Below are 22,500 nucleotides of genomic sequence, written 5' to 3'. Positions count from 1 at the left end.
GACAGCAGATGTCCACAAGTCCAGAACCAACACATCAGCCTGCATAGTTGGAACCCGAGAGGAAAGGACACTTGTCCTTCAGCCCTGGACATTCTGATTGGATTCCGCCCTGGAGTCTGTGCCCTCTCCCCCTTATAATGTCACTGTATTTTGAAGCTTCCTATTGGCCCGCTTCAAGCCTGGTCACCAAAGAGCTGAGGCCAACTAGCTTTATGTTTCGGTTGTAACGTGGGGTTGTCTCTGATTTGCCAATCCTCAGTCCTGCCTTAATGATGTCACCTGCGTGAAGATGTCATGACCTACCAATGAAGTTTGACATCTCTGGTCAAGAGTCGAGTGCCTTCAGAACCAGAAAGTGCTTTTTAAACACTCGTCCCCCCCCCCCCCATGTGCCTTCAGACTCAACCAATCCTCCCCCCGTATGCCTGATCTGGGAGCGGTTGTGATCCTCTGATCTTCATGGGCGTTTCAGACTTCTTTGCAGGTCTGTGAAACCCGATGTTTTAGATGGCCAAGCAGTTCTTGACACGACATGCCACAGGTAATTTACACCCCCACGTGTCTGCCTGGCGTGTAGTAACTGGGCGTGGGACTGTCTAGCCGGTCCATGGTTTCCCGCCATGCCAGATATGCGGTGTTCTTACTGGCTTGGCTCAGGAAGCTGGGGGCAGAGCCAAAAACATGGTGTGGATTTGTGTCCCTGAGGAATGGATTGAACTGTTCTGCTGTCAGCATGGAGATCTCAGTGTTTACATATTCTTCATGCTGCCTTACTGCTAGGAAATATTTCATTGTTCTATTAATAACTTTACACTACAACATTTCTGATGTACGAGCTGGTGATGAGAGATCGCTATGGCAACTAGTGTTCTCCTGTTGCATCCGCCTGATAGAGCAGTTAGTTAGGTTATAGGTCATGGGTTACAGTAAGGTCATACAACAAGGTCATAGGTTGAATTCCCAGAGAGCACACGCATGATAAATATATGCACTCTGGATAAGAGTGTATGCCTGATGACTTAAATGTAAACTGCGTAAATTTTACATTTACGTAAATGTAAACTCATGTACGCCATCAACCGGTCAGAAAACAAAAAACGTTGATGACGTACCATTAGATCTATTTGTTTGCATTACGCCGTGAGCCAGTGCCCTAATTAGAGCTGGGGGAAAAAACAACATAGATTTCTGTTCACACTACAGAGTGTGCATCGCACAAGCACTTCAGTCTCAGAAATCCACGTGTGAATGTGTTTACACACCAGGCCTGTCCACACTGCAGCATGTGTGTTGCATTCTCACCACTGCACAGACACTTGGTGCTTGCGCTCCAACTCTGCTCCCAGTACGCCTGCAACAGTGGTGCTAATGGGTTAGTACTGGTTCAGAAGGACGGGCCTCCGTCGACACCTTACTGGGGAACGTGCGGGGCTACGGGGAGTGAGCTTGTTGGACACCTGGTGTGTGTGGTCTGCGCTGAGAGGAGAGAGGAAGGGCGAGCGTGGGGAGGGAGACGTGGAGACAGACTCGTCTTCTCACGCATGGTCAGACGTCTAACCCAACTGAAGACCGGATCCTCTCTCTCTCGTGTTGTTGTTTTTTTATAACTAGGGTGCCAAATAAAAGAGTGTACTATTTATCACAAAGTGGAACCCAAAGCATAGTGAGAGTCAGGCCATTTGCACACGCACACACTAGTTGATTTTCAGGTATATCGACTGCCATCCTGTAACAAATAGAGCTGCTTGTTGCACTGCTCCGGTACCTGGTTAGCGTTTCTTCTCTGGGCGCGTCCCACTGGGTCAGGGTTAGGGTCAGTGGGGCCATTAATGCCCGTTCTGCCCCTGTCTTCCCATAGTCGTCTGCTGCATTTGCACACAAAAGACAACCACTCGTACAGAGTTGGGAGATTCTGGGGCGGGACTTTAAAGAGGAGTGTTGTCATGACAACAGAAGCATGTGTCATCATGTGAACATGAGAATAAAAACCCATTTTAAAGGTAAATAGTGGGTCACTTGTTTATTTTCTTTAATTTATCTCACGTGGGTGCGACTGGGACCGAGGGTTTAGGACATTCGGTCGACTCCAAATCCAGACCTCAGTTACAGTCCTGGGTTTCATAATCAAAGACTCATACTGCTGTGGGATAAGGGTGGAATATCTAATTCCTGGATGTTCAGGGCTGAGATTTGAATACCTGTGTACAAAAATAAACCACTAGTGGTTAGGAAATCCCAGACTGGAGTGTGTTCTGCTGTAAGTAGTGCGGTCATGTTCCACACCTGGGTGGGAACGAGGTGGGAAACAACACAGGATTGCACACAACTTAGTTGCAAGTTAGCGAGTCTCAGTTTCATGTATGTGTCTGCTGTAGTGTAGTCGTCACAGGGCAGCTTTTTCCCTCTGTGATGATAGAAGTGGCCAAACACTAACATCAGCATTACTCATTTAACCAACTGAATTACAAACCTGAGCCGGAATTCCAGTCGTGGTCCAGATTTGAACAGGACATGGCGATGACCCCCTACAGAACCTGAACACCAACTGGTAAATAATCGCCAGGCAGTTTTTAAAAAGCGAACTAAACTAATTATGTCAGGCAAAGGAAAAAAGAAAAAACCAAGAAAACTTTCTTCTTTTGCAGCCGTTTCGCCTAAACGGCGTCGCGGTGCTGATAAACCGCCGGCCAGCAGGTGGCGCCACATGAAGGGTTTCTTCTGAACCGGAAGTAAACCCCGCGGCGCAAGCAGTAAACACAAGCTAGCTGCGATTCAGAGCTTTTCGGTTAAGGTTAAGTTACTGTAGGTTTATTAAGGTCGCGGTCCATACTACAATCACGTAAACCTTTTTGTGCATGGTTTTTTTTTGTGTGCAAATGGAGACGTGTGCTGTTGAGACGTTGGCGCGCTGCTCGTAGCGGGGAGGCTGTACAGCGCCTCGGCTCGGCTCGGCCTGTAACTATAGCCCGCGGATTTGAGGCCTGCTGCGCAGAAATAACAGGAAAACAGGTCAGAAAGTTTGCAATTACAAGTGAAACGGTAAAGTTATGTAGCTCATGAGAATACGTAGCTGCTATTAGCGAAGTTTGTGCTTTGTGAGAGTTAAATGGTAAGGTAACGTTAGCGAGGTTACTAAACGTGAAGTAGGATTGAGCTTCTGTAACATATTCGTGTTTCTTCCAGTGTTATATGAGGCGCAAAGACTGGGGTTATACAGTAGGGTAATCGTTATTACGGTTATATTAACGACTTTCTGAACACGTTAAATGCCAGCAGAGCGAGTTTCGTTTTAAACACGGCGCGCTAAATGCTAGAGTGTCGAGTGGTTTTCACTGGTTTACTCCTGATTGGTTGATTGCCATTGTCCAGGATGTCAGACTCGGACAGTGAAGAGGACCAGGACCGGCCCTTCCACTTAACGGGCTTCCTGTTCGGAAACATTAACGAGGATGGGCAGCTGGAGGGCGATAGTGTCCTGGACACGGTGAGAGAGAGAGAGAGAGAGAGAGAGGGAGGAATGGAGGGATGAGAGGAATGGAGGGATGAGAGGGATGAGGGAGAGGAATGGAGGGATGAAGGATGAGAGGAATGGAGGGATGAGAGGGAGAGAAGAATGGAGGGATGAGAGAGGAAGGGAGGGATGAGAGGGAGAGGGAGGAATGGAGGGATGAGAGGAATGGAGGGATGAAGGATGAGAGGAATGGAGGGATGAGAGAGGAATGGAGGGATGAGAGGGGAATGGAGGGATGAGAGGGAGAGAGGAATGGAGGGATGAGAGGGAGAGGAATGGAGGGATGAGAGGGATGAGGGAGAGGAATGGAGGGATGAAGGATGAGAGGAATGGAGGGATGAGAGGAATGGAGGGATGAGAGGGAGAGAGGAATGGAGGGATGAGAGGGGAATGGAGGGATGAGAGGGAGAGAGGAATGGAAGGATGAGAGGGAGAGGGGAATGGAGGGATGAGAGGGAGAGGAATGGAGGGATGAGAGGGAGAGGAATGGCGGGATGAGAGGAATGGAGGGATGAGAGGGAGAGGAATGGAGGGATGAGAGGGAGGGATGAGAGGGAGAGAGGAATGGAGGGATGAGGGGAATGGAGGGATGAGAGGGAGGGGAATGGAGGGATGAGAGGGAGAGAGGAATGGAGGGATGAGAGGGAGAGGAATGGAGGGATGAGAGGGATGAGGGAGAGGAATGGAGGGATGAAGGATGAGAGGAATGGAGGGATGAGAGGAATGGAGGGATGAGAGGGAGAGAAGAATGGAGGGATGAGAGGGGAATGGAGGGATGAGAGGGAGAGAGGAATGGAAGGATGAGAGGGAGAGGGGAATGGAGGGATGAGAGGGAGAGGAATGGAGGGATGAGAGGGAGAGGAATGGCGGGATGAGAGGAATGGAGGGATGAGAGGGAGAGGAATGGAGGGATGAGAGGGAGGGATGAGAGGGAGAGAGGAATGGAGGGATGAGGGGAATGGAGGGATGAGAGGGAGAGGAATGGAGGGATGAGAGGGAGGAATGGAGGGATGAGAGGGAGAGGAATGGCGGAATGGAGGGATGAGAGGGATGAGGGAGAGGAATGGAGGGATGAAGGATGAGAGGAATGGAGGGATGAGAGAGGAATGGAGGGATGAGAGGGAGAGAAGAATGGAGGGATGAGAGGGGAATGGAGGGATGAGAGGGAGAGAGGAATGGAGGGATGAGAGAGAGGGGAATGGAGGGATGAGAGGGATGAGGGAGAGGAATGGAGGGATGAAGGATGAGAGGAATAGAGGGATGAGAGAGGAATGGAGGGATGAGAGGGAGAGAAGAATGGAGGGATGAGAGGGGAATGGAGGGATGAGAGGGAGAGAGGAATGGAAGGATGAGAGGGAGAGGGGAATGGAGGGATGAGAGGGAGAGGAATGGAGGGATGAGAGGGAGAGAGGAATGGAGGGATGAGAGGGAGAGAGGAATGGAGGGATGAGAGAGGAATGGAGGGATGAGAGGGAGAGGAATGGCGGGATGAGAGGAATGGAGGGATGAGAGGGAGAGGAATGTGGATGAGAGGGAGGGATGAGAGGGAGAGAGGAATGGAGGGATGAGAGGGAAATGGAGGGATGAGAGGGAGAGGAATGGAGGGATGAGAGGGAGGGATGAGAGGGGAATGGGGGGATGAGAGGGGAATGGAGGGATGAGAGGGAGAGGAATGGAGGGATGAGAGGGAGGGATGAGAGGGAGAGAGGAATGGAGGGATGAGAGGGGAATGGGGGGATGAGAGGGAGAGGAATGGAGGGTTGAGAGGAATGGAGGGATGAGAGGGAGAGGAATGGAGGGATGAGAGGAATGGAGGGATGAGAGGCAGAGGAATGGAGGGATGAGAGGAATGGAGGGATGAGAGGCAGAGGAATGGAGGGAGAGAGGAATGGAGGGATGAGAGGGGAATGGAGGGATGAGGGGAATGGAGGGATGAGAGGAATGGAGGGATGAGAGAGGAATGGAGGGATGAGAGGGAGAGAGGAATGGAGGGATGAGAGGGAGAGAGGAATGGAGGGATGAGAGGGAGGGATGAGAGGGAAATGGAGGGATGAGAGGAATGGAGGGATGAGAGGAATGAAGGGATGAGAGGGAGAGGAATGGAGGGATGAGAGGGGAATGGAGGGATGAGAGGGGAATGGAGGGATGAGAGGAATGGAGGGATGAGAGGAATGGAGGGATGAGAGGGAGAGAGGAATTGAGGGATGAGAGAGGAATGGAGGGATGAGAGGAATGGAGGGATGAGAGGGAGAGAGGAATTGAGGGATGAGAGGGAGAGAGGAATGGAGGGATGAGAGGGACAGAGAGGGAGAGAGAGGAATGCAAAACAGTGAGACAGATGGTGAGAGAGGCAGATGAAAAAGCAGAAGTACTGAGTGTAATGTGAAGCTCCCCCTGTGTGTCAGGAGTCTAAGAAGCACCTGGCTGGTTTGGGCTCTCTGGGTCTGGGCGCGCTCATTACAGAGATCACAGCTACTGAGGACGACACAGCCGAGCAGGACCGGGACCAAAGCAGTACCGACGCTGACGGTCCGTGTGTGCGCACACGAGTGGTCATTATGATTGCTCCTGTTTGCCATTATATGTACTTGTGTAATTATGCTGGTGCCTGTAAAGTAAATAAGCAAATTAATAGTAGTTTCATTTTAAAAAAGACATTTTATATGGTAAAATTACACATGTAACTCCAGTGTTGTTGATCCAACATATTTTTGTGTGTACTTATGCATGCATGCATGTATATAAATTGTGTGTGTATGTGCGTGTGTAGGCTGGGTTAAAAGCACAGAAGATGCTGTGGATTATTCTGATATCAGTGAAGTTGCCGAAGATGAAACTCGCAAATACAGACAGGCCATGGGAACTCTACAACTCTCCCACAGAACAGGTACACACACACAGCTCTCCCACAGAGCAGGTACACACACACACACACACACACACACACACACACACACACAGCTCTCCCACAGAGCAGGTACACACACACACACACACACACACACACACACAGCTCACCCACAGAACAGGTACACACACAGCTCTCCCACAGAGCAGGTACACACACACACACACACAGCTCTCCCACAGAGCAGGTATACACACACACACACACACAGCTCTCCCACAGAGCAGGTATACACACACACACACACACACACAGCTCTCCCACAGAGCAGGTATATACACACACACACACACACACACACACAGCTCTCCCACAGAGCAGGTACACACACACACACACACACAGCTCTCCCACAGAGCAGGTACACACACACACACACAGCTCTCCCACAGAGCAGGTACACACACACACACACACACAGCTCTCCCACAGAGCAGGTACACACACACACACACACACACAGCTCTCCCACAGAGCAGGTACACACACACACACACACACAGCTCTCCCACAGAGCAGGTACACACACACACACACACACACAGCTCTCCCACAGAGCAGGTACACACACACACACACACACACACAGCTCTCCCACAGAGCAGGTACACACACACACACACACACAGCTCTCCCACAGAGCAGGTACACACACACACACAGCTCTCCCACAGAGCAGGTACACACACACACACACACAGCTCTCCCACAGAGCAGGTACACACACACACACACACACACAGCTCTCCCACAGAGCAGGTACACACACACACACACACACACAGCTCTCCCACAGAGCAGGTACACACACACACACACACACACACACAGCTCTCCCACAGAGCAGGTACACACACACACACACACACACACAGCTCTCCCACAGAGCAGGTACACACACACACACACACACACACAGCTCTCCCACAGAGCAGGTACACACACACACACACACACACACAGCTCTCCCACAGAGCAGGTACACACACACACACAGCTCTCCCACAGAGCAGGTACACACACACACACACACACACAGCTCTCCCACAGAGCAGGTACACACACACACACACACAGCTCTCCCACAGAGCAGGTACACACACACACACACACAGCTCTCCCACAGAGCAGGTACACACACACACACAGCTCTCCCACAGAGCAGGTACACACACACACGCACACAGCTCTCCCACAGAGCAGGTACACACACACACACACACACAGCTCTCCCACAGAGCAGGTACACACACACACACACACACAGCTCTCCCACAGAGCAGGTACACACACACACACACAGCTCTCCCACAGAGCAGGTACACACACACACACACAGCTCTCCCACAGAGCAGGTACACACACACACACACACACAGCTCTCCCACAGAGCAGGTACACACACACACACACACACACAGCTCTCCCACAGAGCAGGTACACACACACACAGCTCTCCCACAGAGCAGGTACACACACACACACACACACACACAGCTCTCCCACAGAGCAGGTACACACACACACACACACACACACACACACACACAGCTCTCCCACAGAGCAGGTACACACACACACACACACACACAGCTCTCCCACAGAGCAGGTACACACACACACACACACACACACAGCTCTCCCACAGAGCAGGCGCACACACACACACAGCTCTCCCACAGAGCAGGTATACACACACACACACACACACACAGCTCTCCCACAGAGCAGGTATATACACACACACACACACACACACACAGCTCTCCCACAGAGCAGGTACACACACACACACACACACACACACACACAGCTCTCCCACAGAGCAGGTACACACACACACACACAGCTCTCCCACAGAGCAGGTACACACACACACACACACAGCTCTCCCACAGAGCAGGTACACACACACACACACACACACACACACACACAGCTCTCCCACAGAGCAGGTACACACACACACACACACACAGCTCTCCCACAGAGCAGGTACACACACACACACACACACAGCTCTCCCACAGAGCAGGTACACACACACACACACACACACAGCTCTCCCACAGAGCAGGTACACACACACACACACACACAGCTCTCCCACAGAGCAGGTACACACACACACACACACACACACACAGCTCTCCCACAGAGCAGGTACACACACACACACACACACACACACAGCTCTCCCACAGAGCAGGTACACACACACACACACACACACACAGCTCTCCCACAGAGCAGGTACACACACACACACACACACAGCTCTCCCACAGAGCAGGTACACACACACACACACACACACACACAGCTCTCCCACAGAGCAGGTACACACACACACACAGCTCTCCCACAGAGCAGGTACACACACACACACAGCTCTCCCACAGAGCAGGTACACACACACACACAGCTCTCCCACAGAGCAGGTACACACACACACACAGCTCTCCCACAGAGCAGGTACACACACACACACAGCTCTCCCACAGAGCAGGTACACACACACACACAGCTCTCCCACAGAGCAGGTACACACACACACACAGCTCTCCCACAGAGCAGGTATACACACACACACACACACACACACACACACAGCTCTCCCACAGAGCAGGCGCACACACACACACAGCTCTCCCACAGAGCAGGTATACACACACACACACACACAGCTCTCCCACAGAGCAGGCACACACACACACACGCTAGTGCGCACGTGTGTATGTGTGTGTTTGTATGTATCTGTGTCTGTCTGTGTGTTTGTGTGTGTAGATGATGATGATGATGACTATGATGCTGACTGTGAGGACATCGATGCCAAACTCATGCCGCCCCCACCTCCACCGAGTCTGCCAATCAGCACCAAGAAAGATGACCCTCCCAGCCAGACCACCAATGGTGAGAGACCTCTCACTGGTCCATGAGTGTGTGTGTAGGTATATGTGTGTAACTGTGTGTGGATGTGTGTAATGTCAGCTCTATTATAATTGCCTTATTCCCCCCCCAAGTGGCTGATGAAGCAGACGGTATCATCCTGCCCTCTATAATTGCTCCCTCTGCGGGGGAGAAGGCGGAGTTTAGCAGCTCCTCTGACAGTGAGAGTGAAAGTGACCGGCCACCACCTAGTGGAGGGGTGGGACCTGAAGGTGCGCTCACCCTGCCGTTGGCTGGGATCATGAAGAAGGACGCAGCTAAATCACTACCTGGGGTTACGGAGCTGTTCCCTGAATTCAGGCCAGGCAAGGTAATCAAGTTGGGCACAAACACACACACACACACAGCTCTTTACTGAGTGATGATGAAAGAGTTTTATGGAACCCCCCTCTGCGTTCATGTAGCAGTCTGATAGGGACGTTTAATCCTGCCGTGCACTTTTAAAGGTGCAGTCAGTGACTTCATGCTGTAGTGTAGAATCACTCTTAAAGGTACAGTCATTGGTTTTAGAGCTTCAAAACTGTTACATTAGATTAGTTTTACAAGTGAAAGTAGGTTTAACCTGTGCAAACAAACTTATGTACACATCTCTCTCTCTCTCTCCTCGCGCTCTCTCGCTCTCTCTCTCCTCTCGCTCTCTCTCTCCCCCCTCCCCCCAGGTCCTGCGGTTCCTGCGTTTGTTCGGGCCAGGGAAGAACATGCCATCTGTGTGGCGCAGTGCCAGGAGGAAAAGGAAGAGGAAACACAAAGAGACCCATGCAGACACACCCACTGCAGATGGCCAATCACATGCCCCTGAGGGTGGGGTTGAGAAGAAGTCTGGCTGGGACTATGAGTATGCTCCTCCCCCACCACCAGAACAATGTCTGTCAGATGATGAGGTAATGAAGCAGCGCTAAAAGCATACAGGTTCTCTCTCTCCCTCCCTCCCTCTCTCTTTCATTCAGTCTCTCTGTCTACCTCCCTCTCTCTTTCTTATGAATTCTGTTGTAATAATGAAATGGAAAAGAACTGTAACTGATATGAAGTGATAACTGGAAGAAGTAAAGAGAGAGAGAAGCAGAAGAAGCAAAATAATAATAATAATAATAATAATAATAATAATAAGGAGGGAAATGCATGAAGGTGTTTAGAAACTGGGCAATATATCCTGTGTGTGCCCGTGTGTGCCCGTGTGCGTGCGCCCGTGTGCGTGCGCCCGTGTGTGTGTGTGTGTGCCCGTGTGTGTGTGCCCGTGTGTGTGTGTGTGTGCCCGTGTGTGTGTGTGTGCGCCCGTGTGTGTGTGTGCGCCCGTGTGTGTGTGTGCGCCCGTGTGTGTGTGTGCGCCCGTGTGTGTGTGTGCGCCCGTGTGTGTGTGTGCGCCCGTGTGTGTGTGTGCGCCCGTGTGTGTGTGTGCGCCCGTGTGTGTGTGCGCCCGTGTGTGTGTGCGCCCGTGTGTGTGTGCGCCCGTGTGTGTGTGCGCCCGTGTGTGTGTGTGCGCCCGTGTGTGTGTGTGCGCCCGTGTGTGTGCGCCCGTGTGTGTGTGTGTGTCCGTGTGTGTGTGCCCGTGTCCGTGTGCGAGTGAGTGTGAGTGCGATGGCAGGCAGATACATATCTTTAGATAGACACTTCAAGTTGGGCTGGATCATCTCAGACTCAGCGAAGTAAATTTGATGAATTTGATCAAATGTTTCAGCTTGTCTGTCGTCCCTCTCTGACTGGCTCTGTGTCCTCGTCCCTAGATTACGATGATGGCTCCGGTGGAGAGCAAGTCCCTGCAGGTCCTGGGCGAGGGGGACCAGGCGTGCGAGAGCCGTCCTCGAGTGGCGGAGTGGCGGTTCGGTCCGGCCCAGCTCTGGTACGACATGCTGGGCGTCCCGGAGGACGGTGCCGGCTTCCGCTACGGCTTCAGGCTCAGGCAGGAAGTGGCCACGGACACCACAGACTCCACGGAGATGGCCCACGTACAACCGCCGGACGCTGCGCACGCAAGCCTCGCGACACACAGCCCAGACACTGAACAAGACCAGGAGCAGGACACCAGAGTGGAGGTCAGGACAGGTGGCTCTATGTGGAGGTGGTGTTGGAGAGTGGGTGTGGGTGGATGTGTGCGTCTATGACGGTTGGTGCTTTGGTGTGGGTGTATGCATCTGTGACGCTGTGGGTGGATGTATGCGTCCGTGCGTGTGTGGGGGGGGGTGTGTGCGTCTGTGTGGGTGTGCATGTGTCGGGGAGGGGGGGGGTGTGAGCACCTTTTGATTATAAGGATTATATGAGCTGATTGTGATGTAATTGTGGTTGTGCGCGTGTGTGGTTGTGTGTGCGGTTGTGCGCGTGTATGTGTACTTTAGGAGGTTGACATAACCAAGTTGGAGGACGAGCTCTTTCTGATGATCACTCAGCTACAGTGGGAAGATGACATCATCTGGAACGGCGAGGATGTGAAACACAAGGGCACCAAAACCCAGCGAGCCAGTCTGGCAGGGTGGCTGCCATCCAGCATGACCCGCAACGCCAACGCTTACAACGCACAGCAGGGTCCGAGCACGCATGCGCGCGTGCACACACACACACACACACAGACATGCGCTTATGAACCACAGCAGGGTCCCAACACACACAGACAGCACTCACATGTATGTACGCACTAAAATACATTCACACATAATTTCACACACACACACACACAAACACACTCTGCCATACCAACATATGCACACAAAACAAAGGTGTGTGTGTGTGTGTGTGTGTGTGTGTGTGTGTGTAGGTCTCAGTCGTAGTAATTCCCAGCTGGTGCCCCAGACTCCGCCCCCTCTAGTCAAAATTCCATCCATAACCGGATCCAAACGGGACAAACACAGTCATGACCAACAAGGTGAAGTTTCCTTCTTTTCTGTACTCTTCATTTTAAAAAGGAAGGTCAAAGTTCTTACTGTGTGTGTGTGTGTGTGTGTGTGTGTGTGTGTGTGTGTGTGTGTGTGTGTGTGTGTGTGTGTAGTTTCTCATGAGGACGACGCTCCATGGTATTCCATTTTTCCAATCGATAATGAGGAGTTGGTGTATGGGCGCTGGGAAGACAACATCATCTGGGATGACCAGAGCATGGAACACATCCTGTTGCCCCCTGTGCTGACCCTTGACCCCAACGATGAGAACATCATTCTGGGTACAGAACCTTTAACCTACAACTTTTTCTCCATGGTGCCTTTCCGCTCATTCATGATTCAACAACAACAATGAGCACTATTACGCCCTCTAGACTCGGACGCGATCATTTATAAACTGTTATGTCCTCTAGACTCGGACGCGATCATTTATAAACTGTTATGTCCTCTAGACTCGGACGCGATCATTTATAAACTGTTATGCCCTCTAGACTCGGACGCGATCATTTATAAACTGTTATGCCCTCTAGACTCGGACGCGATCATTTATAAACTGTTATGTCCTCTAGACTCGGACGCGATCATTTATAAACTGTTATGTCCTCTAGACTCGGACGCGATCATTTATAAACTGTTATGCCCTCTAGACTCGCACGCGATCATTTATAAACTGTTATGTCCTCTAGACTCAGACGCGATCATTTATAAACTGTTATGCCTTCTAGACTCAGACGCGATCATTTATAAACTGTTATGCCCTCTAGACTCGCACGCGATCATTTATAAACTGTTATGCCCTCTAGACTCGCACGCGATCATTTATAAACTGTTATGTCCTCACTGACCATAAACAAACATATCACAGAAACTAAAATGACAGGTCACCGCTACTGATCCTGTTCCAGAAAGAAAACTAACCCAAACCATGACATATCAGTAGTTTGTTATGCTGCTGGGAGCCAATAGTCTGTAGGCCATGACAGAAGACCGGCGGCCGAGTGCAGGAACAAACATCACATTAAACCTCCCGCCAGAGCATACAGGCGGAGTCATCAACGGCACCAGAACAACCACCTGTGAGCAAACTGTCAACAAAGAAATGAACAAAACGCCAAACGTGATGTCTCTCTGTGTGTGTGTCTACAGAGATCCCTGATGAGAAGGAAGAGAGGACGTCTCACTCTCCGTCGAAAGAGAACAAGAAAGAAACGGCACTGAAGAAAAGCCGAATTCTGCTGGGCAAGACTGGAGTGATTAAAGAGGAGCCCCAGCAGGTGGGGGCCGAGTTATTAAAGAGGGCGGGGTTATTAAAGAGGAGCCCCAGCAGGTGGGGGCCGAGTTATTAAAGAGGGCGGGGTTATTAAAGAGGAGTGTGTGTTTGTGTGTGTGTGTGTGTGTGTGTGTGTGTGTGTGTGTGTGTGTGTGTGTGTGTGTGCGCATGTACGGGTTTTCTATAGAACATGTCCCAGCCAGAAGTGAAAGATCCATGGAATCTGTCCAATGATGAGTTCTACTACCCTAAGCAGCAAGGACTTAGGGGCACGTTTGGAGGCAACATCATCCAGGTAGGGCAACAGAACATGGATACAGAAAAATTGCATATAATACACAATGACATCACAATACACATTTCTACATATGGTACACAATGGTGTTGGAGTACAGATCTCCTCTACAACATCACAATCCACATGTCTACGTATGACACGCAACAGCATCACAAGCCACGTCTCCTCTATGTATGACGCGCAACGACATCACAATAAGCATAAGGTATCCGTCAGCTGTTGCCATGGCGCTGACTAGCCTCTCTCTCTCTCCAGCACTCCATTCCTGCGGTGGAGCTGAGGCAGCCCTTCTTCCCCACCCACATGGGGCCCATGAAACTGCGCCAGTTCCATCGGCCCACGCTGAAGAAGTATTCGTTCGGCGCTCTGTCCCAGCCAGGCCCACACTCAGTGCAGCCTCTGCTCAAACACATCAAGAAGAAAGCCAAGGTGTGTGTGTGTGTGTGTGTGTGTGTGTGTGTGTGTGTGTGTGTGTGTGTGTGTGTGTGTGTGTGTATCACACGTCTGGGTGTGATCAATGCCATTACCTCATGTCCATCCACGCCAGCATTGCCACTAGCCCCGCCCCTTTAGACCAGATGCTGCTGGCCCTGCCCCTTTAAACCAGACGCTGCTGGGTGGCCCCGCCCCTATAGACCAGACGCTGCTGGCTTGCCCCGCCCCTTTAGACCAGACGCTGCTGGCTAGCCCCGCCCCTTTAGACCAGACGCTGCTGGCTGGCCCCGCCCCTTTAGACCAGACGCTGCTGGCTGGCCCCGCCCCTTTAGACCAGATGCTGCTGGCTGGCCCCACCCCTTTAGACCAGACGCTGCTGGCTGGCCCCGCCCCTTTAGACCAGACGCTGCTGGCTTGCCCCGCCCCTTTAGACCAGACGCTGCTGGCTGGCCCCGCCCCTTTAGACCAGACGCTGCTGGCTGGCCCCGCCCCTTTAGACCAGACGCTGCTGGCTGGCCCCAGTTTCAGCCCTGAAGTTGTTGGGACTTTGACATCCGTCCTTCTCTCCTAAAACGTTCCAGTCTGGATCTGCCATCCTTCATTATCTTTTCCTTTCTAAGAGTTTGGAAACCAAACAAAGGTGTTTCAGTTCCTCTCTAGTTTTGGTGTGCATTTCAGTATAGGACCTACCTTTCCTGAGGTAAAGCAGGACATCCTGCTGACTGTGGACTCAGGACAGTGTGTGGTTTTTATCTTGCTGTATGTAAGGTCAGCACGGGACATGGCAGACCTCGCTGTCCATTCGGGCCGTAGAAGCACGTCGTAGCGCCCAGGGAGGGAGAGGAGAGGGGGAGGGAGGGGTAGAGAGAGACTCTCTGCCTCTCTTCTGGTTGCCCTTTGAGGTTTTGTTCTTTGTAGTTCACTCTACAGTGTGGATCGCTGCTATAGCTGATCTTCAGACTATAGATCTTCTACACTCCTCCCCTCTCTCACTTTATCACACATGTTGATTTACTGGTGTGAACTGTAATAACATCAAAGTTAACAGAATTCTTAATGACACCCCCCCTCTCTCTCCCTCTCTCTCCCTCTCTCTCTCTCTCCCTCTCTCTCTCTCTCTCTCTCTCTCTCTCACTCCCTCTCTCTATCTCTCTCCCTCCCTCTCTCTCTCTCTCTCTCTCTCTCCCTCTCTCTATCTCTCTCTCTCTCTCCCTCTCTCTATCTCTCTCTCTCTCTCCCTCTCTCCCTCTCTCTCTCTCCCTCCCTCCCTCTCTCTATCTCTCTCTCTCTCTCCCTCCCTCTCTCTATCTCTCTCCCTCCCTCTCTCTCTCTCTCTCTCTCTCTCTCTCTCTCTCTATCTCTCTCCCTCTCTCCCTCTCTCTCTCTCCCTCCCTCTCTCTCTCTCTCCCTCCCTCTCTCTCTCTCTCCCTCCCTCCCTCTCTCCCTCTCCCCCCCCCTCTCTCTCTCTCCCTCTCCAGATGCGGGAGCAGGAGCGTCAGGCGTCTGGAGGAGGTGACATGTTCTTCATGCGCACGGCACAGGACCTGACGGGGAAGGACGGGGACCTGATTCTGGCTGAGTACAGCGAGGAATACCCGCCCCTCATTCTGCAAGTCGGCATGGCGACCAAAGTCAAGAACTACTACAAGAGAGTGAGTCTCACATTCAGGGGCGGGGCTTAAACAGCTTTGCTGGAGCAGGACGATATCAAACATCAGTAAGCCTGCCGGTCCAGCAGGGGGCGGCGGTGAGTGGGACTGAAGCTCTAAGTGTTTGTGATGAAGTTTCTGAAGGGACTGAAGCTTCTGATGTGTGTGTGTGTGTGTGTGTGTGTGTGTGTGTGTGTGTGTGTGTGTAGAAGCCAGGTAAAGATCCCGGTGCTCCTGACTGTAAATATGGAGAGACTGTGTACTGCCACACATCTCCTTTCCTGGGCTCACTACACCCTGGACAACTGCTGCAGGTACATTTGCGCACACACACACACACGCCCTATTACATTACCACATTATATTCTGTTGTTTTCTAAATGTGCTTGGGATAGTTCTGGCTTTCTTAAAATAGCAGTTGTATAACATTACCACTATAGGACCTGGGTGGGGCAGGTGGGGTTCTTCTTGGTGGGGTTGTGTGAGGGTAGTCGTGTTCCCTCCTCACAGACGCCAGGGGCCAGAAACGCCAGAAACTCTTCACAAACATCTACTAGTCCTTATAGGAAGAGTACAGTGTGTGTGTGTGTGCGTCTCCGTCAGGCCTTTGAGAACAACCTGTTCCGAGCTCCTATATACCTGCACAAGATGCCGGAGACAGACTTCCTGATCATCCGGACCAGACACGGCTACTTTATCCGGGAGGTGCTGGACATATTTGTGGTCGGGCAGGAGTGTCCACTTTACGAAGTACCAGGACCCAACTCCAAACGCGCCAACACACACATCCGAGACTTCCTACAGGTAAAACCACACACTCCGTACACACTTCAAATGCGCCAACGCACACATCCGAGACTTCCTACAGGTAACGAGCACATGCGCTCCGTACACACTTCAAATGCGCCAACACACACATCCGAGACTTCCTACAGCTAACACACTCGCGCACACACACTCTCCAAACGCGCCAACACACACATCTGAGGTTTCCTAACGTGCACACGCACTCCGTACACACTCCTGTCAAAACTCACACACTCACTTCAAACAAAACTTGCACTCCATCAGGACAAAAACCCCCACTTTTTTACATTCGCAGTGCTCGTTTGTTTATGTGTCTCTCTCTCTCTCTCTCTCTCTCTCTCTCTCTAGGTGTTCATCTATCGTTTGTTCTGGAAGAGTAAGGACCGGCCCCGACGTATTCGGATGGAGGACATCAAGAAAGCCTTCCCCTCCCACTCTGAGAGCAGCATTCGCAAACGCCTTAAACTCTGTGCAGACTTCAAACGCACGGGTGTGCACACACTCACGCACGTGTACAGACACACACGATCCTGGGTTCTTCCACTTTATTAATATTATAACTTATTATAACCTCTGTGGGAAGATGTTTAAGTGTGCGTGTGCACTCTTGTATGGGTGAGTATGCGTCGCTGTTCAGGTGTGTGTTTGTGTGCGTGTGGAAGGATCAAAGAACAAGACAGGAAAGAAGTAAGACAGGAACAGGACGTACAGGAGAATGCAACTAGATATTAAATCTTCCCTCCAATCGCAAGAGTCCTAATTAAATCTCCTCTCATGTATGGTTCCAGACAATTTAGCTTAGCACATTCAGTGGCAGTCTATAGGATCAGCTAGCACTGCCGTAGTCAGGCTTAGCCACTCCCCCATCCAATCACCTGGCAAGCCTTTTTCTAAAGCCCCTCCCACCACACACACACACACACACACACACACACACACACACACACACACAGACTTAGCATGCGCTAACACTAGGGGGCAGCAGAAGCGAGAAGTGGTCAGTCTTTTCCTGTAGGTCAGGTGGATTTCCACAGCGTGTATTTGGAATTTTTTTCAGTTTTATGCAAAGTAGATGTGATGCAGGGAACTGCCAAACCAATCATACGGTACAGTTTCCTGTCATCCCAAGTCCCTATTCCTGTATATTTGATGGTCCTGCAAGAAGCAGGAAGTCTTTGCTTTAATGGTAATTAAAGTGGTTCATTGTGTGCACTTTCTCTCTCTTACTCATAATCGCTCACGTCTCTGCCCCCCCCCCCCCCCCCCCCCCCCACCGTCTCTCACTCAGGTATGGACTCTAACTGGTGGGTCCTAAAGCCTGATTTTCGGCTGCCTACAGAAGAGGAGATCAGGGCCGTGGTCTCTCCTGAACAGTGCTGCTCTTACTACAGCATGCTGGTGGCAGAGCAGAGGCTAAAGGTACACACACACATATATACACATACACACACACACACACACACCTCCGTCTCTCACTAATGTGTGTGTGTGTGTGTGTCTTTCCAAGGATGCAGGTTATGGTGAGAAGTCTTTCTTTGCTCCGGAGGAGGAGAATGAGGAGGACTTCCAGATGAAGATAGATGATGAGGTCATTGCAGGGAAACACTTGTGGTGTTTGGGTTTGAGCCCCTAGCTGAGAGTTGTTATTTGAACGTGTGTGTGTGCAGGTGCGCACAGCTCCGTGGAACACTACGCGAGCTTTCATCGCAGCTATGAAGGGAAAATGTCTACTGGAGGTCACCGGGGTCGCCGACCCCACAGGCTGTGGAGAAGGGTTCAGCTACGTCAAAGTACCAAACAAACCCACCCAGCAGAAGGTATCTCTCACACACACACCATTTAGGACCGCATGCACACTTTGTCACACACACAGGATATGTGCACACAGATACGGCTATGTATGCATGTGTGTGTGTGTGTGTGTGTGTGTGTGTGTGTGTGTGTGTGTCAGGATGAGCGCGAGCCCCAACCTGTGAAGAAGACAGTCACAGGGACAGACGCTGATCTGAGACGCTTGTCACTCAAAAACGCCAAACAACTCCTGCGCAAGTTTGGTGTGCCAGAGGAAGAGGTAACCTATCTATACTGATCAATATTGCCGATAATGGATCAATACTGCCTTACTGATCGATACAACTGATAACGATCAATACTGATCAACACTGCCTTACCAATCAGTACCGATCAATACTGCTAATAACCAATCAATACTGCCAATAATGGAGCAATACTGATCAACATCTATCAATAATGTTGACAAAGTCAATAATGTCAATACTGACAATAACTGATCAATAGTGAGCAATGCTGCTGATAACCAATCCATACTGGTCAAGATTGTCCATAACCGATCAGTACTGGTCAATACTGTCAATAACCGATTAATACTGATCAATACTGCCTTACAGATCACCCATTATCAGGCATGATAACTGTGTGTGTGTGTGTGTGTGTGTGTAGATTAAGAAGCTCTCCCGCTGGGAGGTCATAGATGTAGTGCGGACCATGTCTACGGAGCAGGCGCGGTCGGGGGAGGGGCCTATGAGTAAATTCGCCCGCGGTTCCCGCTTCTCCGTAGCTGAGCACCAGGAGCGCTACAAAGAGGAGTGCCAGCGTATCTTTGACCTGCAGAACAAGTGAGTGTGTGAGCGAGCGCAAGTTATTAAAGTGAAGTTATTAAACAGCAGAACTAGACAAGGCCCTTCTTCCTGCCATTTCTGTGCTCGCGCGCGTCCTGCAGGGTGCTGGAGTCCACGGAGGTGCTGTCCACGGACACTGACAGCAGCTCTGCAGAGGACAGTGACTTTGAGGAGATGGGGAAGAACATCGAGAGCATGTTGCAGAGTAAGAAGACCAGCTCCCAACTGAGCCGCGAGCGCGAGGAGCAGGAGCGCAAGGAGCTCCAGCGCATGCTCCTGGGAGAGGAGGTGATGGAGCGCGAGCGCGGACGCAAGGAGAGACGCAAAGCTCCCTGTAAGAGTACGGGAGGGGTGTGTGTGTATGTTTGTGTGTGTGAGGGTAGGGGTGTGTGTGGGGAATGATTGAGAGAGGGTAGGGGTGTGTGTGTGAGAGAGTGAGTGAGTGTGTGTGTGGGGGTGTGTGTGTGTGTGTGTGTGTGAGAGATAGAAAGAGTAGGGGTGTGGGGTGTGTGTGGAGGGGGAGGGGTGTGTACATGCATATGAACGTTGTCTCAATGTCTCCAACAGTAACAGGTTTAGTGAGAGATACTGGCTCTCCCTGACGTGACGGTGGGGTGTGTGTGTGTGTGTGTGTGTGTGTGTGTGTGTGTGTGTGTAGCGAGTGCACCATCCACTAGTTCGCATAAGGATGACGACACATCCTCGGTTACGAGCCTGAACTCCTCGGCAACAGGACGAAGGCTGAAGATCTACAGGACGTTCCGGGATGAGGACGGGAAGGAATACGTGCGCTGTGAGACGGTCCGCAAGGCGGCAGTCATCGACGCATACACACGCATCCGCACCACCAAGGACGAAGAGTTTATGTGAGTGTGTGTGTGTTTGTGTGGTAGTGAGTGTAGATTTTGGGAATTGTAAAAAAAAATTCTACAAATAACTATTTCTGTGTGTGTGTGTGTGTGTGTGTGCGTGTGTGTGCAGCCGTAAGTTTGCTCTGTTTGATGAGCAGCACAGGGAGGAGATGAGGAAGGAGCGCCGGCGTATCCAGGAGCAGCTACGCCGACTCAAACGCAACCAGGAGAAGGACAAGTTCAGGGGACCACCTGAGAAAAGACCCAAGAAGATTAAAGAGAGACCTGATCTGAAGGTACACACACACACACACACACACACACATACATACACACATATGCGCGCGCACACACACACACATACATACACACTCACACATACACACTCACATACATACATACACACACACTCATACACACATATGCGCGCGCACACACACACACACATACATACATACACACATATGCGCGCGCACACACACACACATACATACACACTCACACATACACACTCACATACATACATACACACACACATACACACTCACACACACATATGCGCGCGCACACACACACACATACATACATACACACACATACACACTCACATACATACATACACACACACATACACACTCACACACACATATGCGCACGCACACACACACACATACATACATACACACACATACACACTCACATACATACATACACACACACATACACACACACACATACATACACACACACATACACACTCACACACACATATGCGCGCGCACACACACACACATACATACATACACACACATACACACTCACATACATACATACACACTCACACACACATATGCGCGCGCACACACACACACATACATACATACACACACATACACACTCACATACATACATACACACACACATACATACTCACACACACATATGCGCAAACACACACTCACGCGCACACACATATATACACACACACACATATACATACACACTCACATACATACATACATACATACATACACACACACTCACACATACATATGCGCGCGCACACACACACACATACATACATACACACACATACACACTCACATACATACATACATACACACTCACACACACGCAAACACACACTCACGCGCACACACATATATGCGCAAACACACTCACGCGCACACACATATATACACACACACACACACTCACATACATACATACATACATACATACATACACACACACACTCACACACACATATGCGCGCGCACACACACACACATACATACATACATACATACACACACATACACACTCACATACATACATACACACACACATACACACTCACACACACATATGCGCAAACACACTCACGCGCACACACATATATACACACACACACACATATACATACACACATACATACATACATACATACACACACACATATGCGCGCGCACACACACACATACATACACACTCATACACTCACATACATACATACATACATACATACATACATACATACACACACACACTCTCACACACACGCACTCATGCACACACACACACTCGCGAGCGCACACACACACACTTGCGCGCGCACACACACGCACTCCACACACACACACGCACTCCACACACACACACACACACACACACTCACACACACACAGGGCCTGCCCGAGGAATGGCCCACGACAACTAAAACTACTAAAGTGTTTAAACGCTAAAACAAAATGAAACCTATTTACACTGTTGAAATGATCTTAAACTGCATTAAAGCATAAACGTAGATGCCAAACTAAAGAAAAATGGGACCTGATGAAAATGTCAAAACTGCAGTGATGCAGCTCTCCACACATGTGTGGAGTCCTGCCCCCGACAGGTGAAGGTGTGTGGGGTTAAGCAGACTCCAAAGACGCCTCCCCCAAAGATGCGTGCCTTTCTGTTGCCATGACGTTGACTGCAGGGAGTGGCTTCGTGGCTAAATTTTCATCTGTCTGTCTCTTCTTTCCCTCTGACCAGCTGAAATGTGGAGCGTGTGGTGCGATTGGTCACATGAGGACCAATAAGTTTTGCCCGCTGTACTATCAGACCAACGCCCCGCCCTCTAACCCGGTCGCCATGACGGAGGAGCAGGAGGAGGAGCTGGAGAAGACCGTGATCCACAACGACAACGAGGAGCTCATTAAAGTAGAGGGCACCAAGATCGTTCTGGGCAAACAGCTCATTGAGAGGTATCACGCACACACATGCACAGCAAACATTACTCTCATCGTTGTCCACAGCAGAACTGCGTACTGG

At 50.8% G+C, this 22,500-nt stretch overlaps 2 protein-coding genes across 5 annotated transcripts in view; both read left to right on the top strand.

Annotated features, from left to right (window-relative positions):
* Positions 1-2,005, top strand: part of rhogc (ras homolog gene family, member Gc) — an 8,730-nt gene extending 6,725 nt beyond the window's left edge. For both annotated transcript variants that reach the window (XM_035527342.1, XM_035527343.1), the window contains one exon: positions 1-2,005. This exon is cut by the window's left edge. The gene's annotated coding sequence lies outside the window, so the exon portion shown is untranslated.
* Positions 2,006-2,733: 728 nt separating this feature from the next.
* taf1 (TAF1 RNA polymerase II, TATA box binding protein (TBP)-associated factor) overlaps positions 2,734-22,500 on the top strand; it is a 31,529-nt gene continuing 11,762 nt past the window's right edge. For all 3 annotated transcript variants that reach the window (XM_035527160.1, XM_035527159.1, XM_035527157.1), the window contains exons 1-27: positions 2,734-3,009; positions 3,370-3,484; positions 5,917-6,040; positions 6,282-6,398; positions 9,207-9,332; positions 9,443-9,678; positions 10,028-10,249; positions 11,090-11,398; positions 11,699-11,885; positions 12,115-12,222; positions 12,346-12,513; positions 13,379-13,506; positions 13,690-13,797; positions 14,056-14,229; positions 15,714-15,887; positions 16,094-16,198; positions 16,488-16,688; positions 17,040-17,181; positions 17,980-18,110; positions 18,199-18,279; positions 18,359-18,508; positions 18,643-18,762; positions 19,152-19,327; positions 19,432-19,664; positions 19,989-20,196; positions 20,312-20,477; positions 22,222-22,433. In XM_035527160.1, coding sequence (XP_035383053.1) covers positions 3,371-3,484; positions 5,917-6,040; positions 6,282-6,398; positions 9,207-9,332; positions 9,443-9,678; positions 10,028-10,249; positions 11,090-11,398; positions 11,699-11,885; positions 12,115-12,222; positions 12,346-12,513; positions 13,379-13,506; positions 13,690-13,797; positions 14,056-14,229; positions 15,714-15,887; positions 16,094-16,198; positions 16,488-16,688; positions 17,040-17,181; positions 17,980-18,110; positions 18,199-18,279; positions 18,359-18,508; positions 18,643-18,762; positions 19,152-19,327; positions 19,432-19,664; positions 19,989-20,196; positions 20,312-20,477; positions 22,222-22,433 — 4,220 coding nt within the window. In that variant the 5' untranslated portion in view covers positions 2,734-3,009; position 3,370. The remainder of the gene's footprint in view (positions 3,010-3,369; positions 3,485-5,916; positions 6,041-6,281; positions 6,399-9,206; positions 9,333-9,442; positions 9,679-10,027; positions 10,250-11,089; positions 11,399-11,698; positions 11,886-12,114; positions 12,223-12,345; positions 12,514-13,378; positions 13,507-13,689; positions 13,798-14,055; positions 14,230-15,713; positions 15,888-16,093; positions 16,199-16,487; positions 16,689-17,039; positions 17,182-17,979; positions 18,111-18,198; positions 18,280-18,358; positions 18,509-18,642; positions 18,763-19,151; positions 19,328-19,431; positions 19,665-19,988; positions 20,197-20,311; positions 20,478-22,221; positions 22,434-22,500) is intronic.

The sequence above is a fragment of the Electrophorus electricus genome, chromosome 6 (genome assembly GCF_013358815.1).
Source record: "Electrophorus electricus isolate fEleEle1 chromosome 6, fEleEle1.pri, whole genome shotgun sequence".
NCBI lineage: Eukaryota > Metazoa > Chordata > Actinopteri > Gymnotiformes > Gymnotidae > Electrophorus > Electrophorus electricus.
The sequence above is the reverse complement of the archived record's forward strand: the minus strand, read 5'-3'. Positions and strand labels throughout refer to the sequence as shown.